We start from the raw sequence: 18539 nt of genomic DNA on the forward strand, positions 1-18539 counted from the left end.
TGTACTGGGCAAGGAATTCATGATAAGTGCAAGCTAAGTAATGGACCAATGCTATAGAGTACTCTTTGTAAAACTGAATTGGTACTCCATTCAGACCTGACAACTTACTTGTTTTCAACTCTTTTGGTCGTTTCTCTATGCCAGGAGGGCCTGTTACTATGTCGTCCATACGCAAGTTTGTGTGGTGGTCAAACAACAGTATATTTGTACGATTCTCCTTCATGAACAATTTCTTAACATGAAATTTAAAACTTCTGCTCTCCCTTTGTTATCTTCTACTGCCACACCAGAGAGGTCAACAAGTGATGGGATGGAAGCCTTAGAGCTGCTTAGTGATTTTACAGGAGACCAGAATTTCCATGGATTCTTGGCCAGATCTTTTCCTAATGTATGATGGTGGCAGTTATGGCCTATGGTTTGAGCATAGATCTTTTTACAGATGCACAAGCCTCTACTAACATTTGCGTGTCATCATTTGTATGTTTCTTTCGAACTGAGAGTGTAACAGCCTTTGCTTCCTCAGCCCTTTTCGAATTTCACTCACTGTGGGTCTTTTCTGTCCTTAATCCACATATTAGGCACATTCTTCTCCAGACCACAATTTACAAAGTCTGTTTAAACTCTGCCCATAAATTTTCTGTGTCTCTCATACTGGAACTAAATGGTATAATTTCATTGTCTAAGTGAGATGCTAACAACTACTTATTTTCTCTTTCTAGCAGAAATAGTCTTGTAGTTTTCTTGACTGATTTAATAATTTTAGTAATCATAGTTACATGATCACTAATCCCGATCTCTATGTTGATGTTGTTGCTAAGGTCAGGCCTATTTGTAGCTACAAAGTCTATTTCAATTCAATTCAATTTTTATTATCACATAACATGCCTTATACAATCAAAGATTGTGACATAGGTGACTTGTCAGTTTTACACTATATATACTAATACTAAAAATAGACAATAAACTAATAATATATATGGTGTAACATCTTCAAAGAGGTATTTTAATTACAATTATAATGGATTGTTGCCATTCATGAAATCTTCTACATTATAGTAACATTTATCATTCAGATATTTTTCCAGGTCTCTTTTGGTACCTTTTTCATTTGGGTCATCCATATCTTTCCATATTTTATTTACAAATTTCATGCCCATATAGCATGGGGTTTTTTCATATGATTTTAAACAGTGGGTAGGTAACATGTAGCTTGTTCTATATCTAGTATCATATTGATGCAAGAAGAAGTTGCCCTCAAAAAGTTGAGGGTTTGTTTTCGTGAAAGTGAGAGTTTCATAGATGTATATGCTTGGAATGCTCATTAGTTCTAGTTTTACAAATAAAGGTTTACAATGTTGCTTTGGTTTTGCTCCCACCATTGCTCGGATGATTCTTTTTTGTAGTCTAAAAGCTCTAAGTAAATTTGTTTTTTCAGACCCCCAGAAAATTATACTATACCTGATGACTGAAACAAAATATGCATTATATACAGTTTTTCTTACAGCTAAATCAGTAATACTATACAAGATATTCATAATATATACAAGGCTATTCAGTCGACCCAGTATGTTGTCCACATGGTGACTCCATAACAGGTTTGTATTGACTAATACGCCAAGGAATTTGGCACAGTCTGCAGTCTCTAATTTTTTGTCCATATACCTTATTTCACTTATAGACTGTGCAGATTGTTTTGTGGTGAAATGAACAGTTTCTGTTTTTGTAAAATTTAATGTCAAATTATTGTTTTTGACCCATGCCTCCACTTCCCCAAGTGTTTGTTCAATATGACGAATTAGGTCTACCTCGTTTTTACAACAGACTACAGCTGTTGAGTCATCCGCATAGAAGATAGTATCAGACTGGACCTGACATGGCATATCATTAATATAATACAGAAAAAATAGTGGCCCTAATATTGAACCTTGTGGAACACACAATTGAGTATGTTTCCAGCCAGAGAGAAATTTCTTGCCATTGACATTAATAAGTACTCTTTGTTTTCTGTTTGCCAAGTATGATGACATCCAGCTAAGAGATTTGCCTTGAAAACCATAGCGTGCCAATTTTTGGAGAAGCAGGTCATGACTTACTGCGTCGAAGGCTTTGGACAGGTCACAAAAGATGCCTGACACATACATTCTATCATCAAGACATCTGCTGACTTTCGTGACTAATTCATTTATTGCATGGATTGTACTGCGGCCTTTTCTGAAACCATATTGATTGCCTAAGATAATGCTGTTAGATGAATTGTGATTTTCGATCTGATCACATGCAGCTCTTTCAAATATTTTTGAGAAAAATGGTAACAGTGAGATTGGCCTATAGTTGCCCAATTCATCTTGTTTGCCTTTTTTATGTATGGGCCAAACTTCTGCATATTTTAATCGATCTGGGAAACATCCCTCATCAAAAGATTGGTTGATTATGAAAGAGAGTGGATATGCAATACTGTGACAGACTACTTTTATTATTTCAGTGGTGACCTCATCCCACCCCGCAGATTTTGAATTTTTTAGGGACATTATCATTTTGATGACATCTGAGATGGAAACATGAGAAAACTTAAAACAAGGGCAATTGCTGTCTGTCATATTGGGCTTTGTTTTTGGTGGTGAACAGTCACCAAATTTGTTACAGTTTATGAAAAAGTCGTTGAATGATTCACAGTTGCACTGGGTTCTGTAACAGCTCTACCATTTATCAGTATTTGAGAAGGGCATTTTCTCTCTGCCAACTTCGCTTCTTATAACAGACCAAACAGCTCTCTTTTTTTAATGAAGTTATTATTCGCAGTATGTTTTGCTAGTTTAACTATTTTGTCGAATTTTTTTTGTATGTGCTTACATACTTAAGAAATTGAGGGCTTCGATTTACTTTTGCCTCCATATGCAGTTTCCTCTTAGTAGCACTAGACACTCTAATTCCTTTTGTTACCCAGGATCTACTTTTTTGGGACCTGGTCCTCACTGTTACAAAAGGGAAGCACTCATTGAATATACCCAAGAATTCAGTTAAAAAGTTATTGTAATTGTCACTTGTGGAAGTGTGTTTGCTGACTGCCCACTTGGTTTGGCTTAGTTTTTTGCAAAATACTTCCACATTTTCTTGACTGAAATTCCTGCAGACTGAATTTTGCTTCGGTAGTGATACAAATAGTGCTTTGTGGTCTGATACTCCTAAATCTAGAAGAAACTTTTCTTTTACATAATAATTATAACTACTTACAACATTGTCAATACATGTTGCGGAGCTTGTTGTAGTTCTTGTATACTGATCAAAATTGAGATTTCGCCCATTTGTGGCTATCAGGTTCTTTAAGTGTGAAGAAAATTTGTCATCAGTCCTTACATCTATGTTGAAGTCAGCACATATAACCCTTTTTTTGTACAGTTTCTTACTTTTTGATTTATGTAGCAATGTATTTAACTTATCTAAAAATACAGAGCTTATATGGTACTCAGGGGTGTGAGATATGCTGATAATTAATATGTTATACTCTTTAAGTTCTATACAACAACTTTCAAATGTACCTTCATCATTCAGATGACTAAAATTCTGTCTGATATCATAGTCTATCGTAGAATGAACTAGTATGCAAGAGCCTCCATACCCATTGGTCCTACAAAAGCTGGTAGCCAGTTTATAACCTGTAAGTTTATTCAGGAGACTGATATTTTCAGATTTTAGCCAATGTTCATTAAGGCATATTACTTTCACAGATTGTTTCACACTTTCTAGCAAAATTTCTATATCATAAAGCTTCCTGATCATTCCTTCAGACAGACCTCTGATGTTTAAGTGCATAATGAAATTACTACTGCATATATTATTAGGTAGAGGGTCTTTAAAACTAATTTGACTATAAAGTAATGGAATGTCCATGTGAGTGTTGACTGCTTGTTCTAGATTCGTTGTATTGGGCCAAATTCGGAAAGAATAGGCCCCTTCCATCAGTTTCCTTGTGTGTGAGCATCTGGATGATATTTTCATTGTGTGTGGGCTGCCAGAGTTTTCGTAAAAATGCTCAAAAGTGTTTCTCAACACTGTCTGTACCCACTGCTGTGAATGCATATATGTTGCAGTCTGTTGCTCAGTAGGTTAAAGTAACCTCCAACTGTTATCGCATGATCTGGGTATTTACGTGCCATTTGACTGTAGACTTTCTTTGAATGATTCTGACACTGTCACTGCAGAATCTGGTGACCAGTAAAACCATCTAACAGTCAACTTTGATTAGATTAGATTGGATTGTATTTACTTTCATTCCAATTGATCCGTAGTGAGGAGGTCCTCTGGGATGTAGAACATGTCAGAAAAACAACAATACTTGACAAATATTTACAACTCAAACAAATAAGCTAATGTACCATTCCACAGATCCCTGTGGCATGGTCGTCATTTTTTAATGAACACTATATGAAAGAATCATTTTGCAAATGCTAATGTATTGAATTTAAAATAAAAAAGTTGTTTATTTATTTAATAGGTAATAAACATGTAATACAACTACTAAATACTTATTTACAATGAACATATTACTGCACTGAACTGGTGCAGAAGTTAGATTGTACTTACTTACTTACACACACACACACACACTTATTTACAATGAACACATTACTGCACTGCAATTGTGCAGAAGATATATTGTACATTCCACGTGGGAAAAATATATCTAAAAACAAAGATGATGTAACTTACCAAACGAAAGCGTTGGTATGCTGATAGACACACAAACACACACACAAAATTCAAGCTTTCGCAACCCACGGTTGCTTCATCAGGAAAGAGGGAAGGAGAGGGAAAGACGAAAGGATGTGGGTTTTAAGGGAGAGGGTAAGGAGTCATTCCAATCCTGGGGGTGGAAAGACTTACCTTAGGGGGAAAAAAGGACAGGTATACACTTGCGCGCGCGCGCACACACACATATCCATCCGCACATATACAGACACAAGCAGACGTATCTGCTTGTGTCTGTTTATGTGTCTATCAACATACCAATGCTTTTGTTTGGTAAGTTACATCATCACACACACATCAGTTGGTTCTACTGAGAAATTCATCAATGGAGTGGAAGGAGTTGGCCACCAGTAAATCCTTTAGGCTTCTCTTAAAATGAATTTCATTGGTTGTTAAGCTTTTTATGGCTGCTGGAAAGTTATTGAAAATGTGTGTTTCTGAATAATGCACACCTTTTTGTACAAGACAAAGTGACTTTAAATCCTTGTGAAGATTATTCTTATTTCTAGTATTGATTCCATGAATTGAGCTGTTGGTTTGAAAAAGTGATATATTTTTAATGACAAATTTCATTAAGGAATAAATATATCGGGAAGCAGTAGTTAGTATCCCTAGTTCCCTAAACAGGGATGGCAGTAGTACACCCATGACCTGTCAAGGGGCATCCTACAATTCCCCACCCAATAAGAAGGGTCCAGAAATCTGCGGCCAAAACTGTCACAGAGTTGACGAAGCCTTTGACCCTCCACACGGCTCCAAACCAAAGGACCCAGATCAACTCTGGAAACAACGCTGCAAATTGTGAGCTCTGCTTGCACCCTACTTGTGGGGCCAGCAGCTTTCACCACCTTGGCCAGCTGCCTGTATGAACTGAGGATGGCCTCGGAACTCATGCGACAGGTGTTGGTGGTGCTGATGTGAGCCACAACTTGCAGACAACTGCACCATGCCTGTGCTCAGTAACCACAGGCAAGGCCTCCTCAACATCATGGATGAGGGTCATGGCAGATGTACCAACTGCACATTGGCTTGCTTTCCAGCACTGAATGCTACCTTTCTAAGGGGTTCCTTAACATGCCAAATGTTGGAGCTCCCATAACAAGCAAACACCTGCCCATATGTGCCTGCTTGGGTCCTGCAGAAGAAATGGCCACCAGTTCACTCACAGGGTGAAAAGGTGAGGCCAGGTGCCCAGTCTCCAAATTGACCCTCCGCTTCAAGCAGTGTGAACACATTACCACTCGCCACACACAGTGCTGTGAGGACAGATCCACTGTGTCAGGTACACAAGGAGGTGCCTTGGCTACAGAGCCCATGAGCAAAGCAAATGACATCTGAGGAGTCCCATATGATGCGCCAGATGATCCACCACAGATACACACTGAGGCAGCAGCTTGAAGGTGGCTGATCATAGCCAAAAGCGTATTCAGCTGTGTGCGAACTGTGACTAGCTCCCCTGCGTCCGCACACAACATGCACACGTCCTATTCATCCTAGCAAGAGTAACTGAAGAAGTAAACTATAAGAGCAAACGGAAACCTAGATATGCAATTTGCTGCACTCCGGAAGCTGGCTTGTGGAGAATGTATGTAGATGCGATGGGGGATACGGCAGCAATTAAGGTCCCACCCATTTTGAAGAGGATAAGGGTGTTTGAGTTGCTTGTGAAGTATCCTCCATGCCGAGCATTGAGATGCACCACTTGCCAAGAACACTTGCCCTGCATTGATACCTCGCTCTTCTTCAACAACCCATAGAATGTGCTCTTCGTGCTCAGACATATGAGCAAAATGCGTGCATGCTCCCAAAATGAATATCATGCTATACCTGAACACAGGACTTTCAGTTAACTCATTACCTGAAATTCATGTACACAATGGACACATTGAAGATAGATGAATGACGATGTCGAAAAGTGTCCCTGCCAACAAAACTCCACTTAGGATAAAATGCATCAGACAGAGGCATAGATAAGTGAAGTTGTTGGGTTGTACCTGGAAAGCCATTGAATATTAACTTTCATCAATAACTCGAAATGTTTATAAGAACTTTTTTCTTGTTTTACTGTAAGGAACCTGTCCCCAAAGTTTGTAGAAGTAATTTTGAAACACACTGTATATTTGGTTGTGTGTGGGCGATGTGACTCCTATGACAATATTTTCATACAAATATCAACAAATAATCCCACTGTGACAAAACATACACTAAAAGAAATGATCACATCATTGATTACAATTCTGCAGAGGTTGTTGAAGTGAAAAGAGGAATGTCAGATAAAATCAAATAGTGGAAAATCCAGATTGAGTGTAACAATATAATGAAAATGATAGTTGCCACTCACCATATACCGGAGATGCTAAGTCGTAGAAAGGTACAACGAAAAGAAAGTTAGCTTTCGCCCTACAAGGCTTTTGCCAAAAGTATGCACGTTTTGTCTTTATACCACAACTGTGTTGAAAAGTACAAGTAATAAATAACAATAATTCAACCTAATGTATGTAACAGCTGACCATAGCCATGTAACCAGTTAGCTGTTATAAGACAAAATACTAACTGAAATTCGTTATCTTACCAAATGTAACTAAAATTCATTGTCCTATATTCTGAAAGGGCAAACCATAGAATCTACATCACTCACTCAGATAGTGAAATGTAGAAAAAAAACTAACAAAATCAACACTGCTGTTCTTCCCTTTTGGTCCATAATACACTACATTTAAGAAGCAACTGCACTTGTTACAGGTTTTGAGAGAAGCAAAAGAGAGAGCTGAAATGGAAGATAAATTAAATGAAGATAAAGAAGTCTTGAGGAAAGCACATTTCGAAACTCTGTTTGATGATTTTCAAGGTATGTTGTATTTTCTCAGTGTACACTTTGCTACTTTTTTATCAGATAAAAAATATAAAGATATAAAAACAGTAAAAATATCACTTAAAAATAGGCAAAGTTGAAAGAGTCAAAAACACTTCTATTTTTATGGGACTTGGCATTAATACTCCATAGCCATGGAGTGAGGATATACATTGTGGTGCATTTTGATGCATTAAAAACTTTTGTAGACATTCTCTGCTCCATAACACACCCAGCAAGGTGAAAACCCTGTTTAATGCAATGGTCTTGCATTTTAGAGGAACTGGGTTCAAATCCCATCTGACCATTCAGAAGTTTATCTAAATCCTTTACTGCCAATGCCAGGATGATTACTTCAAAAAATGACATGGCTGACTTGTCATATCCAAGCCTGTGCCCAATCTCCATTGACCTTACCATCAACAGAATGTTAAACCCTATTCTTATTGTGACCATAAAACAAAGGTATTATACTGTTCTCTGTTTATTCCTGAATACAGAAACTGAAATCAGTTACATCCCAATTCAATGTGTTTTTAAGAAAAGACTGCATGTTACTTTACCATGATTAGTTACATTCTGAGGGATGGTTCCAAAATTAATTTAAGAAATTGTGACACGTTCCAGTTTTTGTATAACAGTTTCAAGAGTATTTCTTGTCATGTTGTTGTTGTTTTCAGTCAGAAGACAGGTTTGATGCAGCTTTCCATGCTAATCTACCATGTGCAACCCTCTTTATATCCAAATAGCTACTGTAACCTACATCCTTCTGGACCTGCAATATTTACCCCCACTTCCCTTTAATACTTAATTGACAATTCCTCGATGATACCTAAGAATGTGTCCTATCATAGAATCCCTTCCTTTAGTCAAGTTGTGCCACACATTTCTTTTCTCCACAGTTCAGTTGAATGCCTACTCATTAGTTAAATGCTTTCCTTGCTGTAGCAAGTCTGCATTTTACATCATCTCTGTTTTAACCTGCCCAAGTAGCAGAAATTGTTTACTACTCACAGTGTCTCAATTTCAAATCTAATCCCTGCAGCATCACCTAATTTAATTCAACTTCATTTGATTACCCTTACTTACTTTTATTGATGCTCATCCTAGAACCTCTTTTCAAGGCGCTATACATTCAATTCAACTGCTCTTACAACTTCTTTGCTTTCTCTGACAGAATTGTATTTTTTTTTTATTTTATTTGTAACCTTGAAGTCAGATACCAGTGTTGATAGATGTATCTTCATAAATGCTGTAGTTGTTCTTTAATAATGATACAGTGTTGTTAAAAAGAGCTTTCACACAATATTTCACACCCGTAAGGTTAAACTTCCAAAAATGCTGACACAAATATTTATTTCCTTCTGACCAAGAAACCAAATACTAATTTTTGTAGGTGTAGCTTCATAATTGCTGTGATAGCAGCATTTTTCAAAAAAACCCTTCATCCCGTGTTTCATCCTCTTAGGTTTGGAATTTCAAAAAATCCCTTCATAAATAACGCCTACAGTATAACGTCCACACCTTCTCCAAATTTCAAGTTTCTAACCTTAGGGGCTGGGCAGTGATGAGTAAGTCAGTCAGGACATTGCCTTTAATACAGTGTATAAAAATCTGAACCATTCCAGTGTCTCCAGGTCTCTTCCATACATACAACCTCCTTATGTGATTCTTAAACCAAGTGTTAGCAATGGAATTGTACCAGGTGGGTTCTTCTTTCATTCACTTCTATTAGTCCAGATTCTCCTACTATTTTTCCTTATTTTCCTGTACCTACTATCAAATTCCATTCTCCCATCATACTCAAAATTTTCATCTCCCTTAACTATGTAAATTACTTCTTTTACATTATCTAATCAAAAGCATCTGGGTACCTATTACTGGACTTGAATACAGGTAGTCCACCCTTCATCTTTATGAAGGCTTGAACACTGCTGAGGACATTTTCAATGGGGTATCTGAATGTATGTGGCGGAATGGCGGCCCATTCTTCCTTAAGAACCAAAATCAGAGAATGTAGCAATGGTGTGTGCTGGGCTCTGGAGCAAAGTTTACGCACTAACTCATCCCAAAAGTGTTTCGTTGGGTTCAAGTTGGGACTCAACAGGTCAGTCCATTTCAAAAATGTTATTGCCCATGAATGATTGCCTCACAGGTGCTGCTTTGATACAAACAATTATCAGTCCAAACTGTTCCTCTATTGTATGCAGTACACAATGCTGTAAAATGTGTCCATATCGTAGTTAGTGTTTGATTAAGTACAATAAGGGGTCCACATAGTAAGCATCAAAAAACCCATGTTGCAATGTCATAATGCAACTTCCTCCTTCTTCAATGTTGGAAATACACATGAGAATAGGTAACTTTCTCCAGGCATTCACCAAAACCATTCCATCAGATTTCCATAGAATATAATGTGACTCAACACTCCAAATCACTTGTTTCCAGTCACTTACTGTCCAGTGGTGTTGATCTTTACACCACTGCTTATGTAGCTTACTACTGCTAGCTCACTACTGCTTAGTCGTGAAAGTAGCGGAGGCGAGTCTGAAGGACCTTTCAAAAAATTGTGTCCAGCATGTTTTTGCAGACTGGCAGAAATGGTGGGACAAGTGCATCACATCCAGAGGAGACTATTTTGAGAACAACATTCCAGATTATAAATCTGAGTTGTATGTTGTCAAAAAAGAATATGACCATTCTTTATTGTACAGCTCCTGTAAAGCATGAATAGCAAGAGTCCCAACATACTTCTCTGGGGCAAGCCAGAAGCACTTCACCTGCTGATGACACTCCTTTCTACATCCTCCCTACCAAGAAACCCTCAAAGCAGTTACAAATTTTGTGTGGTACCCCATGTGACGGTACTTTCATCAGTAAGCTTAGGTATGATGCTGAGCCACTTGCATTTTAGAAATTGAGGAATGTTGCATCTATGTGATTACCTCAATCAGTGGCCTTCAGGCTGCCATTTGATAAAAGTGCATGTTGGGTTTCACGTGACTATTGGTTTCAACACCCATGCTAGTTGACATGGAGGAGTTGATTCTGTTCACGACACCTCATTACGTCTGAAATAATAATTTATCCTAGGATTCTAAAGCAGTATAGTAGTTTTTAGGATCACTTCTGTCATCTCTCTTGTAGACAGGCATAGCACGTGCTTTCTTCCAAACACTGGGAACAGTTTTTTGTTGAGGTATGTTAAGCATTTTATGCTTAAAAGGGAGTTAACTTGGCTACAAATTTGGTATTGAATCTGGTGGGGATTCCATTGGTTCCTGGAGCCTTGTTCAATTTTAACAATTTCATCTGTTTCTCAGTGTCAATGACACTAATACTTAAACTGCTGGTCAGTAAAACTGCAGCATGTGGAAGGGATCAGGCAATAAACGTCGAATTGGGATGAAGAATACTACACACTCAAAGCAGGAGTAACACCATCTACATTATATACATATGGAAAGTTATGCAGTTTGTTTATTATTCAGAAGTCACATTTGAATGTAGATTATTTGTGAGATGACTATGTTATACCTCGTGTAAGAAAGAGAAACATCTACAAGGAAGTGTTGGTATCAGGCAACAAAAGAACATGTCCTATCAAAACTGCAGTTTCTGTTTCATTAGTATTGCTCCTGTGTGGTTGGAATCTCAGCTCTGCCATGCAAATATGAAATTGATAAGTTTGGGAAGGCCAAATTAATTGTCATGAAAGTGGCTGCATGTGACTAGCAGTAAAGAAGTCGGACATATTGTTCGGTCAGCTGTGCAGCCACAGCACATACCTTAAGGAACAGACTTATTTAGAGAAAGTCAAGTATTCAGACAGAGAGAACAACGTCTGTCACCGAGGTGACAATTGTTGTGGCTACCTTTGATGCAGAGCAGAGTTTGTGTCGACTGTTGTGCACCCAATGACATGTCAGAACTATGTTGCTGCCAAAGATGGTAGCTCTGTGTATCAGATTTCACACCCTGTATACCCTCAAATTACCTACAAATGTAATCTAGCATTGTTCCTACTGTAAGATATGTGCAAACTAGGTAAATATCATTGTTTAATATCCTTCCTGCTGTTGCAATTTAATGACTGGTAGTGTATATCACTTATAATTGCAGTTGTGTGAAAATTAAAGTGACAGTACTCCTGTACATCTTTTTGTGAAGAAATGTTTGGCAACAGAGTTCAGCATTTCTGCTTTTGCTTTGCTACTTTAAATTTTGGTTCCTGTGTCTTCCATGAGTGCACAGAGAATAAATTTGGCACCATTAACAGCCTTCACATACAAATAGAAATTCTCTGGGTTTGTTGGGGATTGAGTTAGCATTGTGTACATTAATGAAACTAAGATGTACATTCACTGCATATAATAATGCCAACATTCAATGTGGGCTGAAGGAAAAAAATGCAATTTACAAATATTTGGCGTCTGTAGCAGGTGCCTCCAGTAGACGCTGGGTTTTGACACTGTACCTAATTTCTCATGATACTTGTTGATAATACACTCAGGTGCAGACTGAGCTATGCCACTCACTCAGCAATGAACAGTAGATATTTGGAGCAAACATTTGTGAATCTTAGTCAGAAAAGTATGCATTCTGTGGATAATAGCTGGTTCCAGGAAATGATTTTTCAGTAACCAATATCAAATGTCTCATGGAAAATATTTCAAAAATAAATAAATTACCATTGGTTCGATTATCACTTGTCTGTAGACCCATGTGCACCTCCACAGTTTTGCAAGTGTCAGACTAAAAATGCAAAGGTCTTAAGGGTTTTCCCTTGTACTTAATATGATATGCACTTGTGTTGTTACGTGTGTGTGTGTGTGTGTGTGTGTGGTTGTGTGTGTGTGTGTGTGTGTGTGTGTTTGTGTGTGTGTGTGTGTGTGTGAAAAAAGAATCTAATTTAACTAGACCTTGTTAATTTCCTTGTAAGTGACCGTGTGAATCAATTTTTTGGTAAAAGAAAAACAGAGTTTGCCACCTGTAATTGGACCATTTCCAGTACTGTGGTATTTAAACCAAACTTCATGTTGAAGACAGCTTAACTGAAGCTAAATGTGTAGTGGAAGGACCACACTGTCCCATTGATGCCATATGTATTTGCTGTGATCTAACCTTTCACTTACAAACAACAGAAAGTCCAATATGGATTGTTACTTTTGCTTACAAATGCACTTGAAATGAACTTGAAGTGTAAATCAGTTAATGCCACTTATATGCCAACACAAATAATCATAAAATTCGTATCAAACTATGGAAAATCCAGGATGGAACATGACAGTATTATGAAAAGGATAGTTGCTACTCATCATATAGTGGAGATGCTGAGTCGCAGATAGGCACGACAAAAAGACTGTCAGAAAGTAAGCTTTTGGCCAACAAGGCCTTCATTGGAAGTGCGCGCGCGCCCGCACACACACACACACACACACACACACACACACACACACACACACACACACGACCAGTCTCTCACTGCTGAGGCCAGACTGCAAACAGCAGTGCATGTTGGGAGAAACAACCAGGTGGTGGGGGTAAGGAGGAGACTGTGGCAGGGAGGGAGAGGGATAGCGTGGTGGGAATGGAGGATGGTAAAATGCTACTTGTAGAAGCACACAAAGGGATAAGGTGGAGAGAGGATAGGGCAGCTAGGTGCAGTCTGGAGAATAGATAGTGGGCGGACGGGAGGGGGGAGCAGAAAAGAAGAGAAGTAAAGAGGCTGTGAATGCCTTGGTGGAATAGAGGACTGCTGGAATGGGAACAGGGAAGGAGCTAGATGGGTAAGGACAATGACTAATGAAGGTTGAGGCCAGGTGAGTTACAGGAGTGCAGGATATATTGTTGGGAAAGTTCCCGCATGCAGAAATCTGAAAAGCTGGTTTCAGTTGGAAGGATCCAGATGTCATAGGCTGTGAAGCAGTCATTGAAATGAAGAACGTCGTATTGGCTGGCATGCTCAGCAAGGGGGTGGGCCAGTTGTTTCTTTACCACAGTTTGTCGGTGCCCATTCATGCAGACAGACGGCTTGTTGGTTGCTGTGCTCATGTAGTATGCTGCACACTGGTTGCAGCTAAGCTCGTAGATCACAACCACTGTGCTGCATTCCATGTGGGCCTGGCAACGAACATGCTATATGCTGGCCAGTACTTAGCTCCAAGAGGCAAAATTCCAGTACCACTGCCAGTAGACACATTTAAATGTAGATAAAACTGTTAGTTCCTTCTACAAGGGGCAAATAGGAATATGTATAGGATGGAAGAGCAGGCCACACAGACCCTAGGTGCTAAGTGGGGAAGGACCGACCTGTTCTTCTAAAAGCTAGAAAGCTACCAGTAGTGCTGTGATTTCGTTTGCTGGAGGTAAATATTGGCCTGCTATTGAATCTGTTCATAAATGTACTGTTTTATTTTCTTTTAACTATGAAGACTTTGTGTTGTTTGCTTCTAGGTCTTGTGCACTTGGAAGCTCTTGAAATGCTGTCTAAGCAGTGTGAGCTCAAAGTGGAAGCCATTCTGCAGTCTCTAACTGGTCAAGTTGCAGTTGAACTGCAAGACAAGATGACTGCATTAAAAGAGTTATGTGAAATTCCTGATGATGATGCAGATGAGACAGAAGACCAAAGCACAAGTGATGAGTGGCTAAAAAGTCTTGCCGAATCCTCCCATGATCTTGGAGTGAATGTACCTGTTGATAAAATTGCAAATGTAAGCTTCTGTTTAATGTTCTGTTATGTCATAGAAACTTAGTAGTTTAGTAAGTGTCTAGAATGCTACCTGTTTTCTTGTGCATATATGTAGTATTTGATTTTTAGCCAGAACCTGATGTCTCATGTTGACTTTCATTTATAGTAATTGATTAACTGGAAAATCTCATACAGAAATGTGAAAAATGCACAGAGAGACAGATTAGCTGGCTAGTACTAACCTTACAAGGGAATTGTTCATTCCGACATGTTGAAACCCACCCTGAAATTTTTTATGCTGGAGGAATACAACAAAAGAAATCCACTGTCGAAATTTTAGGTGCTGAGAAGCACTGCAAGTATTTTTTAAAAATTGTTGGAATTAGTCATTTTTATCATATAAAGAACCACGTATGACAACGATTTGTACAGCCACTCCTGCCTAGCACATGATCGGTCTTGACAGTAGAGTGTAGAGCTGCATAGTGCATATATCAGGAGTGACTCTGCAAGTTTGAAGTACCTAAATGATGCAAAAAATGTCACATACTATTAAGGTTTTGAATTTGAGGTAGTTTGTATCAACAACTTAACTGTTGCATATGTAATTCTTACAAAGATGACTAGCAGAGGAAAATAAATCAATGTGGTGTTTGAAGTTACATTGCAGATGACTACCATCAATCGTGACTTTAATTTATCGAAATGAAATATTTCTTCCACATACATCATTTTACAAACAGAACAACAACAAGCATAGTTCTTATGATAATTTTAGAATAACATATATTTTAATATCAACGAGTTCCTTGTTTATTGCCTACAATCTTTACAGTAAAGTAAACTGTCATTTGAATGATGAAGCCGTCCGGAGTGGCCGTGCGGTTCTAGGCGCTACAGTCTGGAGCCGAGCGACCGCTACGGTCGCAGGTTCGAATCCTGCCTCAGCATGGATGTGTGTGATGTCCTTAGGTTAGTTAGGTTTAATTAGTTCTAAGTTCTAGGCGACTGATGACCTCAGAAGTTAAGTCGCATAGTGCTCAGAGCCATTTGAATGATGAAAACAAACATTTTCCCCTACATCAGGCATACCTGGGAAAAGAAAAATTAATGCTTTCAGGCACTTCATAGTAATTACTTGTTTTATTTGGACAGAATTGTAGTGGAGGAGGAAGTGGTCCTGGTCATTGGTCTGCTTATTGTGCTGCATACGGCATATACTGAAAGCAATTTGTAAAACATGCTGATGATACAAACTGATAATGCACAAATGACTGCAATTGAAGAGTACTGTTCTGCTGATACACCTCAAAAAATGACATGGGGCTGTCAGAAATTATATTATCCAACTATTTCCTTAAAAATATTTTTCCCAGTCAAACAAAAATCTTTATCAATACTCACATGGTTGTTCTGGATGGAATCTGAATTGTATCAACAGTCTTTTTGTCATTGTCCTGAAAGGCAGTGATATCATTATGTGTAGGCCAAGAATCCAACAAAAACAATGAATTAATTTCTGCAACTGGCTAGAAATCATTTTGAATGAAATGTTAAAAATTATTCTTTGCCATTTTTCTAGATTTTGATATGTCATTTATAAATTTTTTTGACTAAACAGTTCTGTTTCTACCAGATGATTCAGAAAGACTGAACAGATTTCAGTTGTTTATTACAGATAAGCTACAAAAGATAGAAACACATTGTGTATGTCACTGCATAGAGGAAGTTTCAGAGATTTGACTCAGCTGCACTGTGGTTTGTTTATAGCAGCATGGTGACTACACCACAAGAGAATTTGTGTGAAATCAATTCATTGCTCAAGTGCAACATGCATTCCTCACACCTTGCGATTTCTTTTTCTTTTCTGTTGGGGTACATAAAAGACAGTCTTTGTCGAATTCGAATTGTTGAAGCTGTTAATTCAGTAAACAGGGACTTGTTGATTTGTGTGTGGAATGAAATGGACTACCATTTTGATGTTTTTCGAGCAACCCTTTGTGCTCATGTTGATTGTATGGTGTAGTGTCTGTGCGTACATAAAACTTGAAGTCCTCCTTTGTCCTGTGTTGTGCAGTGTTTTTCTATCTTTCATGATTTGTGTATAATAAACAACTGAAATCTGTTCTTTCTTTTTGAATCCCTGTGTATTTTTGGTCCTAATATGCCGTAAGCTCCCTGAAGACAGATAGGAAGGTGCAGAAAGAGTAATCCACTTGTATCTAACACTGCCATTGTTGTATATGAATGTGCCATAGCATTAATCGACTGCACAACAAACTCTGTCTTTCTTCACCCCGAAATGACAAAGTGCGGTTTCATGGCAATTCTTTCACAAAACCTGACTAAACAGCATTAGATACAGCAGATGTTGTAACAACAAGGTTCATCTCCATGTCAGCTAAAAATTAATGGCATCTCTTCTACACATTTGCTTGGAGTAACCTTTGTTGTTTTGTAACATCCTGCACTGTATGATTTCCTGAATCTACTCAAGCAGGTCAAAGAAAACTTGAAATCAGCAGTGTTCACCACAACTGCATTTCAGAGGGCCTAGTCTTATATATCTCCATTGGTAACGGTGCGCTGCCTCTCACAAGCAGCTCTACATGGTTCACACCTACAGAAGACTCCTCTAAAGAGCTTTTGTTCATGTTATTTATTTAAGTTTAGGGATTTATGTTGGTCATTAGTGGGGGCTAATTGGACTTTGTGGCTATCCTGTACAGTAATCTTTTGGATAGTGTTTCTTTCATAGTTTTGCATGTTCCATATTGGGGAATATTTCTTACTTTGTTTGAGTCTTTCTTCCATTTATGCAGCCCACTGTCAGATTTTATGGAGAAAAATCAGGTTTGCACACTGCTTAACACTGGAATTTGCTTTACAAATTATAATCACACCGAGTTCTGTTATGTGTTTACTGATGCACGGTCAACCAAGGATAATCGCTTGTCATGTTGCGCTTGTGTAGTCCACTAAACCTACTGTAGGGGTGTATGTTTTTCCAGCTTCCCGGCGAGCTAGGAATTTGAAAATTTTCAACATTTTTTAAAAATACTTGCATTGCATCTTAGCAGTTAAAATTTTGACAGGATGTTTCTTCCACTATAAAAAAAATTCAGGGCATATTTTGAAATGTTGAATTGGACCAATCCCTTGTTTAGCTCAATACAGGTGACAGTCACACAGAATGATAAAAATAAATAAAACCTAACTTTCATAAACTTATTCGGTCCTCCAGAGGAGGGGGAGGGAAAACAAGGGACAGAGGGAAAAGTGGGTGCAGGTCTCTCGTAACGTAGGTTATGAGGTAACAAAGTGGAGGGTAACCAAAGATGAAGTAAAGCTTGTCCAGGGAAAGTAAAAGATAACTTACCACGTGTGTGTCATCTTAAAAGCAAAGAAGAAAGAATGTGAAAGAAAGAGATATGTACGAGGGCCAATTTTTTTTTTTTTTTTTTTTTCCAACCTCCGATCATTTAGTATAGAAGCTATGCGAGTGGCAGAAAGTGGGCATATCCTGTAGGCTACTGCACAAGTCTCGCACTACACACTCTGCCATTGCTGATTTCAAGACAACATTCTGCATTGCACTACAGCGAGGTAAACATGGCTGCCGTCATTGTTGCTCCCGCCAAGTGTGAATTACGAAGTGTAATTTGGTTTCTGCAAGCAGAAGGGAATAGTGTAGCAGATATTCATTGGAGAATGAGCCAAGTGTATGTTGATAACTTCCTGACTGATGGTGTTGTGCATGATTGGTGCCGAAAGTTTAAAGACGGCCAAAATGATGTGCATAATGAAGGGGGCCAAGGATGCATGTATGTTGTTACAGCTAACCTTGTTGAACGAGTTGACAGAATGGTTAGAGAAAGTCATAGGTTCACCCTAACTGCTTTTTCTATGGAAATCCTGCAAGTTTCAAGATCTGTTGTAGACTCTATTGTTAGTGAACATTTAGGCTACAAAAAACTTTGTGCTCCTTGGGTTCCAAAGATGTTGACGGATGCTCACAAAAATCACGGAATAGCATCGGCTTTGAATTTCCTTGACCATTATCATGATGATGGAGAGAACATTTTGAAATAAGTTGTTACTGAAGATGAAACTTGGATCCAATATGACACACTGGAAACAAAACAACAATCACAACAATGGATGCATCCAAATTCAACAAACAAACAAAATTCAGACAAACATTCAACAACAGAAAGGTTATGGCTACCATGTTTTGGGACCAAAAAAGTG

The 18539-nt window shown here is 38.3% G+C and overlaps 1 protein-coding gene across 3 annotated transcripts in view; it reads left to right on the forward strand.

The window, feature by feature from the left end:
* The window catches only part of LOC126412480 (protein FAM114A2), a 69042-nt gene that overhangs the window by 30703 nt on the left and 19800 nt on the right, over positions 1-18539 (forward strand). For all 3 annotated transcript variants that reach the window (XM_050082098.1, XM_050082097.1, XM_050082099.1), the window contains exons 5-6: positions 7489-7594; positions 14054-14310. In XM_050082098.1, the coding sequence (XP_049938055.1) occupies positions 7489-7594; positions 14054-14310 (363 nt within the window). The remainder of the gene's footprint in view (positions 1-7488; positions 7595-14053; positions 14311-18539) is intronic.

Source organism: Schistocerca serialis, chromosome 7 (assembly GCF_023864345.2).
Source record: "Schistocerca serialis cubense isolate TAMUIC-IGC-003099 chromosome 7, iqSchSeri2.2, whole genome shotgun sequence".
NCBI lineage: Eukaryota > Metazoa > Arthropoda > Insecta > Orthoptera > Acrididae > Schistocerca > Schistocerca serialis.